General features: G+C 41.6%; 2 protein-coding genes and 1 pseudogene across 2 annotated transcripts; 1 reads left to right on the top strand and 2 right to left on the bottom strand.

Annotated features, from left to right (window-relative positions):
* Positions 1-1,673: 1,673 nt before the first annotated feature.
* Positions 1,674-7,922, bottom strand: LOC137276691 (uncharacterized). Its single transcript, XM_067808313.1, has 3 exons — positions 7,810-7,922; positions 7,535-7,593; positions 1,674-4,177 (listed from the first exon to the last, which is right to left on the bottom strand). The coding sequence occupies exons 1-3, from the start codon at positions 7,920-7,922 to the stop codon at positions 1,674-1,676; spliced, it is 2,676 nt and encodes an 891-aa protein (XP_067664414.1).
* Positions 7,923-10,572: 2,650 nt separating this feature from the next.
* Positions 10,573-12,435, bottom strand: LOC137283675 (uncharacterized). Its single transcript, XM_067815325.1, has one exon. The coding sequence runs from the start codon at positions 12,357-12,359 to the stop codon at positions 10,905-10,907; it is 1,455 nt and encodes a 484-aa protein (XP_067671426.1). The 5' UTR covers positions 12,360-12,435; the 3' UTR covers positions 10,573-10,904.
* Positions 12,436-15,884: 3,449 nt separating this feature from the next.
* On the top strand, positions 15,885-18,817 carry LOC137298458 (uncharacterized; annotated as a pseudogene).
* The last annotated feature ends 3,507 nt before the right edge of the window (positions 18,818-22,324 follow it).

The following is a 22,324-nucleotide window of genomic DNA, read 5'->3' as shown; positions in this document are numbered from 1 at the left end:
GCTTCCTTAGATATCAACGTGTCGGATATGTCTCCCCACATCATGACACTCTCACCACCATATCGGCCAACCCTGGAGACACTCAAAACCGTTCTTTTTGATGTAGATATCGAGAATACTACACTCGGTTTCGCTGGGTCAGATACCGTAGGGAGGACTCCTTTCTTGTAATTCGTATGTAATGAGACCGACTGTGACATTTTATTTATTACCTACGTTTTACATGCATGAAACTGGCAAAATAGCGTATCTTAAGTCTTTGGTTTCAAACCGAAACCGGTTTCAGAAAGACGTCGTGGAAGAATGTTCTACTGTTGTACACTTTTAATGACATCACTACGTCTGCCAAAATTACACGAAATAGCTGATCCTCTGAGTCATTTCACGAAAAAACTGATTTCACAATCTGATTGTAGCATATATACAGCAAGCTGTCGGGGAAAACTCGCTTTATTCGTGTTCGATACTAACTGTTCCTACACATTTCGTTCTCCTTTCAGCTGCGGGCTGCGGACTGCGGACTGCGGACTGCGGACTGCGGGCTGCATGATAAGCTAGTGGTTAAACTGTTCGCCCGTCATGGTGAATGTCCGTGTTTTCCCCCACATGGGCACAAAATGTGAAGCCTATATCTGGTACATCCTGCTGTGATATTGACGAATATTGCTAAAGGCGGCGTAATACTATACTCATTCGTTCATACCTTTGTCCGTATGCAATACAGTATATCATCTGAATGAATACAAAAAGGAGCACAATTCCTCAAAATTTGCTCTAAATGATGCATGTTTCAGATATTTAACATTTGTCTGAAAATATGGGCCACATGTGTGGTGCTGAAAAACCTAGAATCCATGATATGTGTAGGACTCATCCAAGGGACGCAACTCTGCACAGAATACTATTCGAAGAATCTGTTCTGTATTGACATCAGCTGCGAAGAGTGAACCAGTTCTTGGACCTATTCAGTGGATAATATCACTTAACACATGCATTTAAACAGACTCTTTGAAAGAAATACCGGATTACCGGAATTATGCCAGTCGTTTTTGTTTTCATAAACAGGCATCGTCATGCCTTGTCTGAACACAAGTGCATGCACGAACCTGTTGAAAGGGCTTCTCCGCCAAGTATCAGGTACTCAGTTGTGAAACCGTCAGACCCTGGAGATTTATTGCTTTTGTACTGCCCGTGCTCTTCTTAATTCCTGAAACTAATGGCGCCTTGAACATCCGGGTTGCAACTGGTCTCCAGTATCCCTTTCTTGTCGTAAAATGCGACTAAAGGGATATAGTGGTCAGGCTCGCTGGTTGATACACGTCATCGTGCCACAGGTCCTTGAGTCGATGCTCTTCATGTCAAACACTGGATTGTCTGGTCCAGACTTGCTTATTTACAGACCGCTGCCACTCACCTGGAATACTGCGGGGTATGGCGTTACACAACAAAGAACACCCAGCTCCAGTAACGCCCCAATCTACTATCAGTTGTTATGAGACAAGGGAAGTCTTTGGTGGTCATCGTGGTGGTGGGGTAGCCTAGTGGTTAAAGCAAACACTCCTCATGCTGATTCTACCTGTGGGTACGCCGTGACATTGCTGGAATACCATAAAAAGCGGCGTAAAACAAGAGTCATTCGCTTTGACGGTCAATAGTAAGAATGTCTGCAGTGTTTAGTGGTAGTTATTTCTTGGGGTAGGGACCAGGGCGAACACGAATAACAGACCTGTTGAGTTACGATCAAAATAGGACGTTCCCTTCTGTTTGGTTACAGTATCATAGGACGTCCAGGTCTCTTTCGTTAGAGCAGTATAGGACGTCCAGGTCTCTTTCTTTACAGCAACATAGGACGTCCAGGTTTCTTTCGTTACAGTAGCAAAGAACGTCCAGGTTTCTTTCGTTATAGTGGCATAGAACGTCCAAGTCTCTTTCGTTACAGTAGCATAGGACGTCCAGGTCTCTTTCGTTAGAGTGGCATAGGACGTCCGTGTCTCTTTCGTTACAGTAGCATAGGACGTCCAGGTCTCTTTCGTTACAGTAGCATAGAACGTCCGTGTCTCTTTCGTTACAGTAGTAAAGGACGTCCAGCTCTCTTTCGTTACAGTAGCATAGAACGTCCGTGTCTCTTTCGTTACAGTAGCAAAGGACGTCCAGGTTTCTTTCGTTAGAGTGGCATAGGACGTCCGTGTCTCTTTCGTTACAGTAGCATGGGACGTCCAGGTCTGTTTCGCTACAGTAGCATAGGACGTCCAGGTCTCTTTCTTTACAGTGGCATAGAATGTCCAGGTCTCTTTCGTTACAGTAGCATAGGACGTCCAGGTCTCTTTCGTTACAGTAGCAAAGGACGTCCAGGTCTCTTTCGTTACAGTAGCATAGAACGTCCGTGTCTCTTTCGTTACAGTAGCAAAGGACGTCCAGGTCTCTTTCTCTACAGTGGCATAGAATGTCCAGGTCTCTTTCGTTACAGTAGCATGGGACGTCCAGGTCTGTTTCGCTACAGTAGCATAGGACGTCCAGGTCTCTTTCGTTACAGTAGCATAGAACGTCCGTGTCTCTTTCGTTACAGTAGGAAAGGACGTCCAGGTCTCTTTCGTTACAGTAGCATAGAACGTCCGTGTCTCTTTCGTTACAGTAGCAAAGGACGTCCAGGTCTCTTTCGTTAGAGTGGCATAGGACGTCCGTGTCTCTTTCGTTACAGTAGCATAGGACGTCCAGGTCTCTTTCGTTAGAGTGGCATAGGACGTCCGTGTCTCTTTCGTTACAGTAGCATAGGACGTCCAGGTCTCTTTCGTTACAGTAGCATAGAACGTCCGTGTCTCTTTCGTTACAGTAGCAAAGGACGTCCAGGTCTCTTTCTTTACAGTGGCATAGAATGTCCAGGTCTCTTTCGTTACAGCAACATAGGACGTCCAGGTTTCTTTCGTTACAGTAGCAAAGAACGCCCAGGTTTCTTTCGTTATAGTGGCATAGAACGTCCAAGTCTCTTTCGTTACAGTAGCAAAGGACGTCCAGGTCTCTTTCGTTACAGTAGCATAGAACGTCCGTGTCTCTTTCGTTACAGTAGCAAAGGACGTCCAGGTCTCTTTCGTTAGAGTGGCATAGGACGTCCGTGTCTCTTTCGTTACAGTAGCATAGGACGTCCAGGTCTCTTTCGTTAGAGTGGCATAGGACGTCCGTGTCTCTTTCGTTACAGTAGCATGGGACGTCCAGGTCTCTTTCGTTACAGTAGCATAGAACGTCCGTGTCTCTTTCGTTACAGTAGCAAAGGACGTCCAGGTCTCTTTCTTTACAGTGGCATAGAATGTCCAGGTCTCTTTCGTTACAGCAACATAGGACGTCCAGGTTTCTTTCGTTACAGTAGCAAAGAACGCCCAGGTTTCTTTCGTTATAGTGGCATAGAACGTCCAAGTCTCTTTCGTTACAGTAGCATAGGACGTCCAGGTCTCTTTCGTTACAGTAGCAAAGGACGTCCAGGTCTCTTTCGTTACAGTAGCATAGAACGTCCGTGTCTCTTTCGTTACAGTAGCAAAGGACGTCCAGGTCTCTTTCTTTACAGTGGCATAGAATGTCCAGGTGTCTTTCGTTACAGTAGCATAGGACGTCCAGGTCTCTTTCGTTACAGTAGCAAAGGACGTCCAGGTCTCTTTCGTTACAGTAGCATAGAACGTCCGTGTCTCTTTCGTTACAGTAGCAAAGAACGTCCAGGTCTCTTTCTTTACAGTGGCATAGAATGTCCAGGTCTCTTTCGTTACAGTAGCATGGGACGTCCAGGTCTGTTTCGCTACAGTAGCATAGGACGTCCAGGTCTCTTTCTTTACAGTGGCATAGAATGTCCAGGTCTCTTTCGTTACAGTAGCATAGAACGTCCGTGTCTCTTTCGTTACAGTAGTAAAGGACGTCCAGGTCTCTTTCGTTACAGTAGCATAGAACGTCCGTGTCTCTTTCGTTACAGTAGCAAAGGACGTCCAGGTCTCTTTCGTTACAGTAGCATGGAACGTCCGTGTCTCTTTCGTTGCAGTAGCAAAGGACGTCCAGGTCTCTTTCGTTACAGTAGCATAGAACGTCCGTGTCTCTTTCGTTACAGTAGCAAAGGACGTCCAGGTCTCTTTCGTTACAGTAGCATAGAACGTCCGTGTCTCTTTCGTTACAGTAACAATGGACGTCCAGGTCCCGATTTCTGGAAACAAAATAAAGTCTGGGTTTTGACTTAATTCAGAGGTTTTACTCAAGACGGGAAAACGCATAAAATTGCATTTCCCAGAATGAACTGAAATCGATGTTAAACTCAAACATAGTAGGCAATTTGAGTTGGGTGGGTACGTTATTTAAGTTATTTGGGCCTTTGTATTCTAAAATGCAGTTGATCCTAAATTCAGCTGTTTCAGTTGCAAACCTCTGTTTCAGATTTTAGTGTTAACATACGTTTGTTTCGAGAATTCGGCGTCATGTCTTTTTGGTTACAATAACATAGAACTACCCGGTTTGTTTGGTTATGTAGTTTCCAGCAAAATAATGAGAGTTTTTCATTCAACGTCTTGATGTAATAATTGACATATTTCTTTTTGAAAATGTGCACTCATGTAGACATTGCAATGTTAAATCTTTCACAATAAGTCAGTAGTCAGTCACTCCACCATTTCGCTCCAAACACTCTTCAATCGCCCGAGGCATAGAATGTAAAAGGTTATCTATGAGTACCTCAGGCAGCGCGTACCATGTTTCATGAATTCTTTTAAAATCTGCTATGTCTTCCGGTTCCAACTTGGTTCAGGTCTGGTGAAGCGGCCGGAAAATCCACTAGCTGAATGCAGTTCCGATGAAGCCAATCGTGAGTGTGGGCGGGCGTCAAGCCAAAGTTCCCGATCCCGCCCCACACCATCACAAAAGGCAAGAATGTTTGGCACATCTTTTTTTCCATTTCGACACCACCTTTTCCTTGTAATTCGGAAAAACTGGAAATTCGATTAATCTGTAAATATCCACTATGAAAAGTCAGTGTCCCTATTACGTTCACACCACTCCCGTCTTTTCCGTTAGTGCTCTTGCGCCATCAACGGAACCTTTGTCGCCACTTTCTTCACGATTCCTGATTCGTTTTAACTCCACCTAACGGTCCATTCAGATGCTCAAGTACTCATTAAATCCATGGCATGCTCACCCAGTTGTTTAGCTGACCAGTTTGTATGCAATGCCGTCCATTGTGCGAGTCGTCATTACTATGGAGTTTACGAGGACGCCCCGATCCCGGCTTACTCTGAAAACTGTCAGCAGCTTGAAATCTGGCACTAAGTTCGCAAATGTTAGGAAGCCCCAGTATTTTCCTTAACTTCTGAACTGATTTACACCCTGCTTCGTATAAAACGAGTAGTCGATATTTCGCATTAGATTTCGACATGACGTCGGTAACTAGACGACCGTCTGCTACTGCGTCATCACGTGACCCGGGGCACTGACAGGGGCGATAATGTTAAGAACATCACACTGTTGTCAGAGGTGCAAAATATTACCCGGACAAGTTACGATTCCCTGCTCGACGATCAAAACGTCGGCTGGAGGCTCGGTCTGTTTGGCTACAGTAACAATGGGCGTCCTGATTTGTTTGGTTGCAGTAACATAATACGTCCTGGTCTGTGTAGCTACAATAACACAGGAGGACGTCCTAGTCTATTTGGTTACACTAGCATAGGATGACCTGGTCTGTTTGGTAACAGTACCATAGCACGTCCTCGTCTGCTTGGTTACAGTAACATAGGACGTCCTCGTCTGCTTGGTTACGGTAACAAATGGCGCCCTGGTCTTTTTGGTTACAGAAATACAGGACGTTTAGGTTGATTCGGTTACAACATTGGACGCCCTGGTGTATTTGATTACTGTAACACAGGATGTTCTATTTGGTTACAGTAACATTGGACGTCCTGGTCTTTTTGGTTACAGTAATACAGGACGTTTAGGTTGATTTGGTTACAACATTGGACGTCCTGGTGTATTTGATTACTGTAACACAGGATGAACTGTTCTATTTGGTTACGGTAACAAATGGTGTCCTGGTCTTTTTGGTTACAGTAATACAGGACGTTTAAGTTGATTTGGTTACAACATTGTACGCCCTGGTGTATTTGATTACTGTAACACAGGATGTTCTATTTGATTACTGTAACACAGGATGAACTGTTCTATTTGGTTACGGTAACCAATGACGTCCTGGTCTTTTTGGTTACAGTAATACAGGACGTTTAGGTTGATTTGGTTACAACATTGTACGTCCTGGTGTATTTGATTACTGTAACAAAGGATGAACTGTTCTATTTGGTTACAGTAACATAGGACGTCCTGGTCTTTTTGGTTACAGTAATACAGGACGTTTAGGTTGATTTGGTTACAACATTGGACGTTCTGGTCTAGTTGATTACTGTAACACAGGCCTGGACTATTTGGTTACAGTATCATAGGTTGTCATGGTCTATTTATTTTCAGTAACATTGGACGTCAAAAACGTGTTTAACATAATACTTCCCTGCGATTATGGTTACAGAAAGAATAGACATCACTACACATTTAGTTAAGGTAAAATAAGACGTCAGTTTGTATTTGGTAACCGTAACATAAGAGGAGATTGCGTATTTGTTTACCCTCGTATAGGGCTTAATTTTCCTCTTTGGTTACCGTAACATAAATTTAGTTCCAGTAATATATATCTCGTCACTGTACATTTAGTTCCAGAAACACAAGACGGTTACACACATTTCTGTACAATAATTCTCCCCGAACCAAATCGATGAGAGAAGTGTTTATTGGAAGATTGAAATACAAGATATATTAATTCTCTCCTGGAGTTTTTTTTCTAAATGTTTACCATGAACAGTTCATGGAAAATGCAGCAATGTTTTCATTGTTTTGTTTGTTCAATGCCCTATGTCTATATAACGTACATTCTTGTAGGACAAAATACTGATACCACAGACCGTTGCGTAGGTACCTGTTGCCCGTATCTATTGGTCCGGGCGTTTCGCCATGGCTTTGACAGGACGTATTTTATGTATTGCACAAATACAGTCGGTGGTGCCAGTCCAAAAGATACCAAAGTATGCTCAACAATGCCCATGAGTCACAGATCAAAACGTTGACGAATCCAGGCCAAGACATTGGAGTTAAATTTATGATCCGATGACACGTGAACTCTATGTGAATCTACGAACCACGTATGACAGTGGCCGAGTTTAGGTAGACTGTGATCAAGTACGATTCGCATTTGATGCCAAATCTATTCATCGCCATCCCCATCTTGATTATTAACTTCTCTTCTGTCTTTTCTGGCTTTTGCTATTTTCAAAGCCAGGTCTCTCCTCCCTATATGCTGCAAAGCTGACTCTATATCCTTTATGACGTCAGTATCATCCCTGGTCCCCCGGACACCTTGGCACCATGTCAGTAACAACAGAAACTCCTCCGACATGTCCTTCTTATTTGCTTCTCTCCTGATGATAGCGATTCTGTCTGTGGACATACCTAAGTCTATCATCACCTTTTGACATACCTCCATTGTAAGTAAGGATGACAACCTCATGAGACTCCTCTGTGAAAGCAGGGGATGGCCTGTGAAACAACCAGACAGTGCAGGAGTGAGGATTCGTTTTAATTAATTATTTCAGTAACATGAAATAACCCTGGATGAGTGTGAACGTACGTTGTTTTCATCAATAACCCAGTGATGCCAGGGATTTCTCAGAATGATGTTCTCATGTGTATTAATGTGAGCATTCAAACCCCGTCCTTCGGTGTGACGAGCAAACACTCTTACCACAATGCTACCTGTAGCCATATTTCAGCTGCCGCGTGGGGAAAGGGGGCGGGGACATCAGAATGAGTTTCAAATGGGAAATCAAGCCCAGGCTTTCGCCGTGATGAGCAGACTCTTTAACCATTGGGGTACCCTGCTATGTCAATACCATATTTCGTTTATTTTCCTTTTACACTGGGATACACATCTGATGTAAACCTGCAATACCGCATCATGGATCATCGTGTGTATGTGTGCGTGTTCATTTTATAGTAACGTCTGGATAATTAACAAAAATCAATTTCAGATCGTTTCGTAGCACACACATACATACATGTATGCATACATACACACACAAACACAGACACAGACACAGACACAGACACAGACACACACACAGACACACACACACACACACACACACACACACTGTATTTAGGTCCTCCGTCTAGCCCACTTTTCTCTTGACGCACTACTTGATCATTCGACAGTCTCGCTGCGTGTGATGTATTTTGGCTCTCGGCCAACATGTCCCTGGTGTGGGTTATCTTGTTTTGTACACAGTATGTATTTGGTGACATAGATCAAAAACAACAACAACAATAACAACAGCAAAGCAACACGTGTAACTTCACCTACCCATAGCCTACTCTTCATGTCCTATGTCAGTGTTTATACGGACCCTACTTCCTGGTTACCACGGGACCACGTGACAACAACACATGGTTGCTATGCTGCCATTGTGTACTCTGCACACGGGACGCCTCGGGTAAATGTGTGAACGACAATCATTAGTACGTGGAGCGTTGACGCTTTGCAACAGAAGCCATTCCGGAAAAGAAGTAGGCGTGTGTGATAAATTTAATGTATCAAATCGCACGTATTGTGTCATGTACAACGCAGGTGTTATCGTATGCACTAGCGAAATAAGGGAGAAACTTATCAGGCGTGAACAAATATGGAATCCCGCTTTCAAATCGGTTGAGAGAATTTTCAGGTGTAAGTCACCGCCGTAATTCCACTGTGTTGGACTAAAACTGATATTTAAAGTGATAGGCATGGACACTGAAAATTTGTCCACTTCTGTATTATGAGGCACATGGCGTTTCGGAAGATGTTCTTACTCTTTCGTGAGCTAATTTGAAAATGGAAGCGGGTTATCATCCTGAACTGTGTTCCACAGGAGATATCGTTTGTGTGAGATCAAACGATATCCTAGGAAATATCAGATTCAGTACAATGCCCGGACATCAGGAAGTTGATGACGTCACAATGCTATGACATCGTTGTACTGCAAGTCTAATGGTAGTACAGTGTTGAGAGATACACATTTTTCATTAAATATTGAAGTAATGAAGAATGATTTTTGATGATAAATAAGATCTCATCTTCGTGTCTACTGATATCAATTACATCAACGGTCATTGATAAAGTTAACAATAATTAAAAATAATTGTGACTCTATCAACTCGTGTTGATATAATTGATATCAGTAGATACTTGTATTAGATTCTTTATTCTGCATGTGAAAAAGCAACAGCGGTAACGTAACAATGGTGGGCACTTAACAAATACCAGATTGCTTCCATTGACTAAAAAGACTGAATATGGCCGTGTTCTAACCTTCATGGATTCATGGAATATCAGGGGCATTGAAGTAGCCTGGTGGTTAAAGTGTACACCCGTCACGCCGAAAGCTCGGGTTCGATTTCCCACATTGGGACCATATGTACATGTTGCCCGCCGTGATGTTGCTGGAATGTTGCTACAAGTGACATACATTCACTCACTCGCTCGCTCATTCACTCACTCGCTCACTCACCCTCCCACCCACCCATGAAATAACATCGCACGGAAATGAGTTTATATAGCGCCTGTTGAACGTCGGGAGGTGGAATCGTTTTAAAAAGCGACTGGAATTTCATATTGCTTCTTCATGAACTTTAATATCTAAGTGTGACTCTAGGGGACTTCTATCTCAAAACTCAAAAATTATTTCTTGCATATTTTGTTTTCTGCACTTTGTGTTGCATTTATTATAGATTTGTGGGCTTTTCTACGGCACTAAGATTAAAGGTAAAACAAAGTGGGGAATGGTGAGACTAGAACATGGTAAAACCAAATTGCTTGAGCTTGATAGAAAACATATGGAAAAATAACATATGAAAATAACTGAAGTTGTATCGTTTTCTTGGTGATTCTACATACTTTTGATCGCAACTCTTAGCTGACACAAACTACCTTCCTAATAGATGTTATAAACTACCTTCGTAGTAGATGACATAAACTACCTTCCCTAATAGATGACTTAAACTACCTTCCTTATAGATGACACAAACTACCTTCCTGATATACCCGTGAAGATCCGGGGTAAAACAGGTCTTCAGCAACCCATGCTTGCCATAAAACGTGACAATGCTTGTCGGAAGAGTCGTCTGACGAGATCGGGTGGTCAGGTTCGCTGATTTGGTTGACACATGTCATCGGTTCTCAGTTGTGCAGGTCAGTGGTCATGTTGTTGATCACTGGATTGTCTGGTCCAGGCACGATTACTTACAGATCTGGATGGAATATTGCTGAGTGTGGCTTAAACCTAAACTCACTCACTCACTAACCTAATTGATGACATAAGTTGCCTTACTAATTGATGAAATGCACTACCGTCCTGATAGATGACATAAATTACCTTCCTAATTAATGGCATGCACTACCGTCCTGATAGATGACAAAACTACATTTGTATTATTTACTGTGATCACATCAGTAATGTCCCGTGCAATGCATAACACCTATTATGACCATGATAATGCTTTATTGCGACTACTTCAGGAAAGGATAATCAGCCAGGCCTTGTTGCTATGAGGAATCACAATACAATCATTACAAAGTCAAAACGATAGTCAAGTTATACTTCAAGGAAGGTTCAAGGAAGATGAAATTGCAATGTTAATTTCAATTTGAATGTAATTCAGTCTTCTTTAAATGATAACATAATTTGTTGGACATAAGGACACGAGCTGTGTTTCGTATTTTACGAATATCTTCTCCAGAAATGTCCATACCATTAACAGTTGTAGTTAATCATGTGGATAGGAACATTTATGTTTCGGAGCTGTGCATCCAGGACTTAAGGAATCAAACACATGAGTAAAGAACTAGCGGCCTTCATTGATATTGACTGCATACGGTACTGTGCAATGTTATATGTCACGTTGACAAAACCAACGGTGCCAGTGTTGATCCAGTAATCACCATAGCTGCTGTAGTAAATGGCTCCTCTGTACAGTCTCATGTTCCAAGGGATAACGTCCAGTGAGGTGACCGCTGTACTCACATTGTTGGACACTGTCATCTTCATCAGCTTCTTCTCATTGTTGTAGTACACCACTCCCGCTGTCTGATCTACAGTCACAGAAAACATGTGGCTTCCTGTTGCTAATGTCGATAGCCCTTGACCATCATATGTTACCGTGAACATTTTCCCATCATTACATGCATATATCCTCTTTCTCCTTGTGTCGAGAGTAATTCCATTTGGCCAACTTCCATACTTGGATATGTCAATTACAGAATCGAAATTTCGTCCCCCTGTTGTCATACGACTGACTGTATACCGTGGGAACTCTGTTGTCATAAACACAATGTCCCGCTCCTCATCCACCGCCATGCCAAATGTCCGTACACCCTCTTTCAACATGGTCCCTTGACTTGTATCCAGGGCAGATGAAAATATTCTTTGAGGTCGGTACGTCCCGATTAGAAGTTTCCTTGCCTTTTCTGCATAGACCATGGATGCAATGTGCGTCATGTGGAGATATCGATAGACACCGATAGTATTACTGTGAATGTGTAGTTGACGAAACTGGTTCTTGGCATCAGACCAGAGAGGGGCAATCAGAATCCTTCGTTTCTTCTCTGGCCCTGGTGTCGGAATCAACGTTGTCGACAAAGGTGTCACTGAGGTTTCATGGACCTTTGGTGAGGTAGAGGCAAGAACCTCCTTAAGTTTTGATATCTGGGACTGACACGTTTCATTTACTTCCAGCAAATGTTCATGATCGGCCTTGAGATCAGCAGCAAATGTCTCACATCTACGTAGTTCATTTACCAGTCCTTGTTTATCCCTCTCAACGACGTCTCCTGATTTCTCACCATTCCAGACCTCCGTCTTCTCGATGGATTCCTGAAATACAACCATCCTGTCTTGCATGTCGTTGAGGGATTTTGAGACATGATGCATTTGTCTCTTCATCTGATGGTAACCCTGTTTCAGAGACCTCAATTCAGTCACAACGTGCCTTCTCAACATGCCTTGATGAGACTCTCCTAGAATCTCAGCCAAGGCGTTTCTCACTTCATCCCGTATGTTCTGCTTTACCTCAGCTCTCAATGATGTTTTGGCGATATCTGCGAGAGCTAGTATCTTTTGTTCTGTACGAAGCATGTCAGCCTTGTTATCAAGTAGTTCCTCCTCAAACTGTCCCAGTCGGTGTAGGATGGACATGATTCTCTCATCACTGGTACAGACAGAGAATAAAGAGGTGGAAATCAACAGCAGAAAAAGACATTTACACTCACTCATCTTTACGGTTGTACATGACCATACACATACTCTTGTCCTTTCTGAGGTTCAGCGTTACTACTGTTTACTCACCAAATGATATGTAATCTGATACCGATAGTCAGGGTTAAGGTACACCCATGCGTTCACAACGTGATGCATGTGTCACATGACCAGCATCAATTGGGTTAACGGACTTATCACTATTAATGCGCATCAGACGTACACGAGTCCAGATTTGGGCTGGTGGATTGACGGATTGGAGTGTGAGAGAAAGTGTGCGGTGGTGTATGTGTGTGTGTGTGTGTGTGTGTGTGTGTGTGTGTGTGTGTGTGTGTGTGTGTGTGTGTGTGTGTGTGTGTGTGCTCATGCATGTATATATGTACTACTGCCAATCATAAAACCACTAGGGTCTACCGGTAGTGAACACATTGTATCAATCCTGATATCCACTCTCATCCCTGGCAAAGATCACATATTAGGAGGAAATCAGGCAGTGTTATAACGCATCTCCAGGTTACGTAGTAAAAGAATTCAAGCCATCAACGTCATAAACAAAATCCAATTAAATGTCCTTATCAAAGTGACATTTTCACAAACTATATACTTCTTGTTTGTCTGACAATGTGTCCAGCAATTTGAGTACAGAGCTGACCACACTGGACGCCGTCCCCTGGAGACCGTACTATGATAGTAGAAGTGCTGGATACGTCAACAATGGTTCTGTCGGTGTTGTTGATTTAAACGTTATCCCATATATCCTAAAGTCATTACGCATGGGCAAGATTCGTGGTTTACTTATTCACTTGATTCCGTTAATCTTAAAGTATATCACCATCACAGGAGTATTGAAGCTTTCACGCGCCCTGCATACACGATTGATTGTTTTGCCTTCAGGGTAGGTCCTACAAATGCCCTCAGATTCCGCTTCATATGAATATCACAGATTTCCTCACGTACCTGGTTTCTTGTATAGCTCGTGCTTCCATAAGCGTGTCATTGCTATCGGATTTGAGCTTTTGATATACAATGGGCGTGAAAATTCCAAAATCAAGGAAATGTTCTGTTAGATTTTATACATTTTGTATAAGTATCATTTTCCTATTCATAATATGTATCTGTAACAACGAAAGGTCAGCGAAATGTGCAAGTAGGATATTGGCCTCGTATTTCCAGAGATGTTCTTTGTAAACACTGGCTCTACGTCATGTACCAACAGTTTTGTGTAAAATTGTGTTAATCGCATTCAGCAAATATTCAGCAATGGCTGGAATCTAAAATGTATGAATCCGTTTTGCATTATTTCATTATTTGATGTGATGTTCATTTGTATTCTTGTATTCTCTAATAGCTGGGAAAATGTTGGTGCGAGTAAAGTAACTCAGAATTCACTCGTTTTTGTGTCGTTGTCTTATGCATCCGTCACCAGACTTAATGATTTTTTTAAAATCTCTCTATTTTTTTGTTGCATTTATATATTGTTGCACATGTCTAGAATGTGTCTGTATAAATAAAATGTGATATCAAGACCAGAATTTAGAAAACTGGTTAAGATGTTCGCACATTTATTCTGTGTATTTCGTGAAGAAACGCCGTTTGTTTTGTACGTGATTGAGTTTTCACAATTAATTGTTTGCATACAATTTTCAAATGATTTATTGGTTCACAACTGGAGCAACTGCAGAGAGCCAAGACGTATATTCATGTTTGAATGGCTTTGTGCAATAAAAATGCATAATGTTTAGCCGTTTTGAAAGTCCTTTAAATCACAACCTGAAGCACCGCAGAAATGAAAACAGAATACCTTTATCTCCTAAATTACGTCACCATTTCCGCAATTTTGCGCTGTGCGTCGATAAACACTCAAATTTTTCATCGTTTTGTAACCCGAATTCGTGCAATGACCTCTCTCTATTCATATGATTGTTTATTATGCATTGTGTCACGTTGCGTCAAGAATAGTTTGGCGCTCGGCCAGAATATCCCTTGCGAGTGGTATCGTGTTTTCTTTCCATGCATGTGATGCCAAGGACTTGCAACATTAGCCGGACGATCACGAATGCAAACCGTCACCTTGGATCAGACGGCAGGTTTTTCTTATAACAATGACAGAGGTCTAATGAGGACGACAGTGACCACATCGGACGTCGTTCCATGGTGCATGAGGAAAACACCATCTACTACGGAATGTCTGGTCCAAGCCTAATTATTTACGGACCACTGCCAATGCTGAGTGCGGCGTTAAACAACAAACAAATTTAAACGCATTAAACAGTCGTAGCTTTCACTTCCCCCGATTATCATTTGAAATAAATGCTTTCTTTGTATGGTACTATTATAGTATTGAATATTGTATTTTGCGTTAATATCATTTGAGAACCAAGTTATAATCATGTATGGAGTTAGACAACGAGTGTTCAAGTTACGTGAAAGAAATTGCAAACAGGACGATCTTGTGCATCATTGTCTTAAGATACATATGTTAACAGGGCTGAGGTAATATTCAAACTTCACCGTACAACGTGACAGTGTGTTCCTGTTCATGTCACTGGCAACTGCCATATCAAAGTGGTTTCAACATGCAACGTACGTCACTTCAGAAACGGCAGCATAATTATGCGATGGTGGAAGTTGAACCAAGACATAACATTACTCTACCTGCATTCTCAAGGTTCATAGTCAATAACTACCAGATTTCAGACCGACAGACAACTAACGTTGATTACAGATTTCAATATCGTCGACCATGGGCGACAGCTGGTGCACATTACCGTTTCGTCAGAAACTCTCTTCCATCTAACAAGTTGTCAAAGTACCGCTCACATCTTTGAGAGGCATGTAGAAGTTGGGGTAGTAAGGAAAGATAACACTATACGGATGAACAGTTATAAAGAAGTTGTTAATCCATCTGTCATATAGGAGATGCTACCGGTGAGCGGACAGAGAATACGTAATCAGATACACAGAACACGGAACATACATGCCCGACGTCCACGAGTTATCCCACGACTGACGTGTTATAGCATGTCACTACTAAACGTCGTCAATGTCAAGAGCGGCAACTCTTAACCAAACGTCTTTGTAAAATCATTTCCCATGCATGCCAGACCAGGTCAGTTTCATGTGTCTTCGCACTAAAACGACACCATTTACCTCTGAAATTGATTTTATTACTAAATATATTACCATGTGGTTTATTTGTTAAAATACCATAGAGGAAGTTAAACAGTCAGTTAAAGCAATTGTGTTTTTGGACCACACGCTTCTGCAAGTGGAGTTTTGAGACAAGAAACAAGTACAAAATACTATTGGCCTGGCCTCAGACTGTTTTCAAATGCAGTTTACGATAATTATCTGTTCCCGTGGTGTGACACATAATAGCGCTACATCAGAGAGACAATGATAAGTCAGCGCTTTCTAATCCAGTTTATAACACAACACTAATTAGGTAGCGATAAGACAGCTTTTTATACTTGTACATACAATAAGCGATCGGCATCAGTGTACAGACTGTAGGAACGACGCACGCATTATTCAGTTCCAAAGATGACTGACTTCAGACACATTTCTTTGTTGATATTTTTTACTTCACTGATCTGTTGTTGTGGTTGTGAGGAGAGTTTAACGTCTGTCATACGGAGATTGAACCAGTTCGATAGGAAACTACATGATAACAAGAAGGAGATCCTTGGTATGGAAGAAAATGTATTGAACTTAATTGAGGTTTCAAAGACAGAAATGAGAGCTGAACTAAAGGAAAACCTACGAGAGCACGTGAGGGAAGCCATGTTCGAGATTCTGCAAGGAAATTCCCTTCAAGACATGGTAAAAAATGAGGTTATTTCTGAATTGAAACTCTTGAAAGGAGGCTACGATCAAATGAAGAGACAAATGCATCATTTCTCAAAATCACTTGAGGGTCTGCAGGACAAGGTGGATGCATTTGAACAACCTAGACCCCAGAAGGCAGGTATTTGGGATGGAAAGGACTCATATATGACGGCTGTGTTAGAGATAAACATAGACTGGAAGCAGAACTATATAACTGTAATGTTACTGCTGCCTATCTCCAGAGTGACATCAACCGGTTGCTGGCAGTGAATGAGACGTGTCAGTCTAAAATATCAAAACTGAAACAATCCCTTGCTGTTAATGCTTCTATCGGATCATTTGAGGGTGTTAATACTACATCCAGCTCACCTCTGCCAACGTCAGTGACGACGCCCAGACCAAATCAGTTGACAACATCAGTGACGACAGCCAAACCATCCATGTCGACAACTTCAGTAACGACGCCCAAACAACCTCAGTTGACAACGTCACGGAGGACAGTGAGACCGGCGGATGAGGAACTTAGGATCTTGACTGCTCCACTCTGGACATACACTAGCCAAAAGTTCCAACAGCTCAACATCCACAGTAACACCCTCAGCGTCTATCAAAATCTCACCGTGAGGCGTGTGTCATGTGTAGCCTACATAGCAAAGATACAGAAATTACTCATAGCATTAGACTACCCTCACAAGATCATGTCATCGACCCTGGATACTAGCTACTTGGCTGTGCTTAAACAAGGTGTACAGGCATATGGTATGGCAGTGGATGAGGAACGAGACATTGTGTTTATGACAACGGTAGCCCCACGATATGCAATCAGCCGCATGTCTACACAGGGGAAATACTTCACTTTGATTATTGTCCACTCTCGGGGTATGCCATCTGGAATTGCACTCGACAAAAAACGAAAGAAAATATATGCTTGCTATCGAAAGAAAATGTTCAGTGTGACATATGATGGTCAAGGCCTTACAACATTAGCCAGGGGAACATACATGTTTGCTGTGATCTTAGATCAGACAGCAGGCGTGCTGTATTATAACAATGAGAAGCAACTGATGAAGATGACTGTGCCCAATAATGTGAGTACAGAGGTGACCACGTTGAGCGTCATTCCCTCGAGCATGAGTCTGTACAGAGGTACCATCTACTACGGTAGTAGAAGTTCTGTAAGAGTTAACTCTGGTTCTGTCGGTGCTGTTGATTTAACCTTTAACACCACACCACATATCCTGCAGTCAATACGCATTGACAACATTCTCGGTTTACTTATTCAATTGATTCCCTAAATCCTGAAGTATAACTTCATCACAGGAATGTTGAAGCTATCATGCGCTCTGCATATATGCTTGATTATTATATTTATTATAAGTCTTCTGTGGAGGTCATACAAATAGTCTCTTAGATCCCCCTTGATATGAACATCGCAGATTTTCACAAGTTCCTAGTTTCTTGTATACCTCATGATTCCTTACGCGTGTCATTGCTATAGGATTTAAGTCTTCGATATAAACCGGACGTGAAAGCCCATTTAGGTTCTTAAATCAATTAAACCTTCTGTTAGGTTTTATACATTTTGTATAAGTATCATTTTCCTGTTTATAATATGTATTTGTACCCATAGAAGTTCAACGAAATGTGCAAGCAGGATATTGGCCACTGATTTCCAGAGGCGTCCCTGGTAAACATTGGTCCTACGTCATGTACCAAAAGTTTTGTGTAAAAGTATACTAATGTCATTCAACACCATTCAACAATGCCTGACATCTAAAATGTATGATTCCTGTTTGCATGGTTGCATCTTGATGTGATGTCCATTCAAATTCTTGTATCGCTCTAATAGCACCAAAGTTGTTGGTGCGGCATCAAGAAAGTCAGAATGCATTCGCCGTTTTTGTATGGTTTGTAAAAATATCCGCTGCAAATGTCTTATGCATTCTTCGCCGGACTTAATGTCTTTTAAATTTCTGTATTTTGTTGCATTCATACATAGTTGCACATGTTTAGAATGAATATAAGTACACGGGGTGTATAGGGGGAGATGTTTGTATGATTTATTCTGTGTATTTCGTAAAAAAACGTTTGTTGTATTTTCACGTGATATATTTCTCAGAATCAAATTGTTTGCATACAATTATTAATTATGTATTGGTTAACTATTGGACAACAGAGAGCCAAGAGGTATGTGTTTCTCAGTAAGTTCAATGGATAAACCAGCTATCTTGTTGACCCATTTTTCAAACTGTCTCTACATGGAACTCACATGATTGCAAAACCAAAACAGATGGTCAACTGTTTCGCCTCGGTTAATACAATAATCACACAAACTGCATATCCATTTTAAAAAGTAAAAAATTCATCAAATGAATGCTGACAAATAGCGTGTGGGTTTATACTACCTAACACGGGCTACAACAAGTGAGTATTCATTGCTTTATTTGTGAACACTTATGGGTCGACACTGTTTTGAGGATACGAACAGAACTTCATTGTTGCATAAGAAATTCATAAATTATATGTATAAGCATTTGTTATGTGCAAAAACTGTATGTACCTATTTACTTAAGTCAATTTTCACATCCTTGTAGCAATGGCAAAGTCTGGTTGTTTAGTTTAAGGATTCAAAAATAAACCAAATGTAACTTTTACTTCATGGACGTCCTATTAATTAATAATAATAATTTTAATTAAGTATCGAGATAAAGAAAAACAACACAGAAATGGGATCAATTTGGATCAGTCATTGTATCATCCAGGCACTAGAAATCCTGAGAAAGCCCACTCTACTTGGTTCTTTATTACAATCAGACAAGAACTACAGGGAATGTTTTCAAATAACGTCTTCTGATGGGCATGTACTCTTCATAAAGTGGCACTGTATAGGTTGAAATAATTAACCGTAATCGTGCAGAGCGAGGCTGGTCATCGTCTTTCACTAACACTAGCGTCTGGCTCGAACAGATAAGGCAGAGCGACACCGAGCGATTCTGTTCGAATTGTCCATGAGAACAAGTTGTAACTGGGAACGTAGGCAAAGCAGGAGCAAACGTAAATGACAGTAGATTCTAAGAACATATATTTGCAACGGTTGTCATGATTTCAGATTTATACAAACTTGTAAATGAGATGATTTACCCCCTGAAATGTACATGAATTGCACATCGGCTCTCATATCTATTCCTCACATTACGTCTCGGAGACGCGCCGCTCTAATTGGTTGAAATTTCGTTCGCTGGTAAGGATTGTGCACTTTTGCCAAACAGGGCGATTTAAGTTACTTAACGATCGAAATGAATAGTTTTAATGACGGGGTTTCATTTATAACGATGCATATTAGTGATTTATGTATTTGTACCCCATAGAGTGCATGTGATCGTTAATACATGTCAGTGGAAACACAGAAAAATATGGTGATTGTGACAAACTGTGTGTGTCACAAACAAAACTCACTGTCTGTTTTATTAACACCCATGTATCTGCCTGCCTGTCTGCTAACGACAATATGTAATATACGTATACAGTTTCAATCATTGACCACTTGCAGTTTGAACACATATCAGGCTATACATCATAAACAGAATAGACTGATTTATGACTCGTGCACCTGGGTTCTATCTCTGTCACATTATGTAATTACACAGACAGGCTGGTGTGATACTTGTACACATGATATGTCATGAAGTCTGTGGGTTGCAAACAAACTGCATCCATTTTCCACGGATGAATGGATCGGACGGGAAACGGTGCAAAATGACATTGTCAATATCAAGAAAACCAAGTTCTGTGGATAGTCACCATCCTTATTCCAATAGATGCGACGTTTTGTTGTGGGCACTAACACCGTTATGGGGAATATATACATAGCTGCAAGTGTGTATTGACAAGGCTGATATGTGGCAGGTGTATCTTAGTGTAATATATTATTTCATTCTTTCTGTTATTCTCTCCTTTTAGTCATGATATTAACAGTCACTTTCAGTGTTAAGCTTCACAGCTTGGCCTTATCAACTAACTGCCCATGCCATGACGCTTCTCGGCTGATTGGTCACACTAACTCCATGCTTAATTTGGGGTCGTCCCACTTGTCCGGTCAGGTAATCCTGTGTAATCGGATTAAATTTTGCGCTTGGGTTGCTGGCCCGTTATAGTCAGTTTCTGTAAGATGTTCAGATGCCAGGTAATTACTGAGTGAACACTTCCAGAGAAGTACACCAAGACTACGACCGGCGACAACTTCCTCCTGGCATCAGACGGCGACCGAGACAAGATGCTCATCTTCACGACCGACTCCAACCTGAGATTTCTGTCTGCAGCTGATATGGTGTATTGCGAGGGACATTTGACAAGTGTCCCGATGTCTTCACTCAGATGTACACCATGCATGTTTTAGTGGAGGGTCAAATGTGCCCGCATGTGTATATACTATTACCAAATAAGATGGAGAAGACATATGAACGTTTCTTCAGAATTGTGAAATCACGTGCTGAAGCTCTCCACCTCAACCTATCGCCGACCAACATCTTCATCGACTTTGAACGGGCAGCAACGAACGCGTTGAATACACTCTTCCCACAAAGTCTTCTGAAAGGGTGTCTCTTTCACTACACTCAAGCTCTTTGGATGTATGTCCAGAAATGCAATTTGGCGACTACGCTTGTCAGACGTTCCATAGCCCTTCCACATGTGCCAGTGGAACTGGTCAGTGATCTGTGGTGGTATGTCCTGGGGCACGCTGCCGAAAGTGACAATGTAGTTCACTGACTATGTCACTAGCTACTCGGTGGAGGGTGACCATGGTAACGAGACTTTGAACCACTTTGAGACTGTTGGACCTCGCACTACAAACCACGTGGATGGATGGCACAGGAAGATAAGTCTTCAAATTGCAGGAACCAGCCCCAATCTGTTTAAGGTCCTGGAGTTTTCAAAGCAGTAACAGGCCTTTGTCTAGATAACTATCTTGCAACTTCACGCTCGCGGCACACGTCAGATGAAAAAACGAAAATATCGTCAAATAGAGGAGGCACTGGACATGTATAAGAGACAATTTTTAGGCGGATACAAATCTTCTGTGCAATACCTCGATGCTGTGTCACATCTTACAGGATATTGATTGTATTACTATGTATCCCCATAGTGATATATTGTTATGAATGTCAGAATGAATGTCTTGTTATGGAGCGTTGTTTATTAAATACAGCATTAAAATGTGTTATCGTTTTAACTTGCTAACCCTTACAAAGATGTAACATCACATATATTGCTGCTACTTACCCGGTAACTTTCCAAAACAGACTATAGACGGTACATCAAAGATAAACCGTTAACCCCCCATCCGGGATTATCTGCCGGCACATCAAACAAACCGGACAAGTGGGACTAACCCGCACAATTTCACTCATTCTGAACTGACTCTTTGCCATATAAAGACAGCTTGGACAGACAAAGTGTGACATTAAGATACGCACCCGTGCATAATACCGGTGCTGTGTCCGATTGGTGCACACCCTTGTACCGCCCACTGGGTATGTGTACATGTTTATCTTATATCTGTGTTGCACATGTATTTAGTATCATCACGCAATGTATATGCCATTACTACGACCAATACGTACTGCGTTGTATGTATGTATGTATGTATGTATGTATGTATTATTATTACGATATGCGTTACTACATTATTCTTTTTATTTATCCCTATGTATTTACCCGTGTATGGAATGTTTTGTGTCTTGTATGAATTAGATGTGATGTATGTTATATATTGTATTCATTGCTACAGAGTGCCGCTTACCAATTATACTGTCCAGGCCGAAATAAACTCACACCCAGCAGAGTGTTGGCCGTTGTTTTGCCCACGTTGACCCGGCTATAGATATACATTAGTTTGCTGATTACTGGTTTGAGCAGAGCAGGTTGATGTACAGAGTAAGAGTGATTAAAGCAATATATTGAATGAGCTCATACAATAGATAAGTTGATGTACACTGAGATGGTTGAAGAGAGATGAAAAGTCATCTTTACACTTGAGTGGACACCCACCAGCTCTGACAGGATTCGGTCTCCCGGATGCATCGTTTCGAGGCAAGTCAAAACAAGGACAAAATATTTGCACTTTTGATTTGCGATTATACGCTTCTAATTTTTAA

The sequence above is a fragment of the Haliotis asinina genome, chromosome 1, assembly GCF_037392515.1.
Source record: "Haliotis asinina isolate JCU_RB_2024 chromosome 1, JCU_Hal_asi_v2, whole genome shotgun sequence".
NCBI classification, from domain to species: Eukaryota; Metazoa; Mollusca; class Gastropoda; order Lepetellida; family Haliotidae; genus Haliotis; species Haliotis asinina.
Note: the sequence above shows the minus strand (reverse complement) of the source record. Positions and strands in the feature narration are given on the sequence as shown.

Coding starts and splice junctions, on each gene's coding strand:
- LOC137276691 (XM_067808313.1), bottom strand. CDS start 7,922: ATGGTTAAAGAGTCTGCTCATCACGGCGAAAGCCTGGGCTTGATTTCC. Junction 7,594..7,809: donor CAGCTGAAATATGGCTACAG/GTAGCATTGTGG, acceptor GTTGTTTCACAG/GCCATCCCCTGCTTTCACAG. Junction 4,178..7,534: donor CATCCTTACTTACAATGGAG/GTATGTCAAAAG, acceptor TTTTGTTTCCAG/AAATCGGGACCTGGACGTCC.
- LOC137283675 (XM_067815325.1), bottom strand. CDS start 12,359: ATGAGTGAGTGTAAATGTCTTTTTCTGCTGTTGATTTCCACCTCTTTA.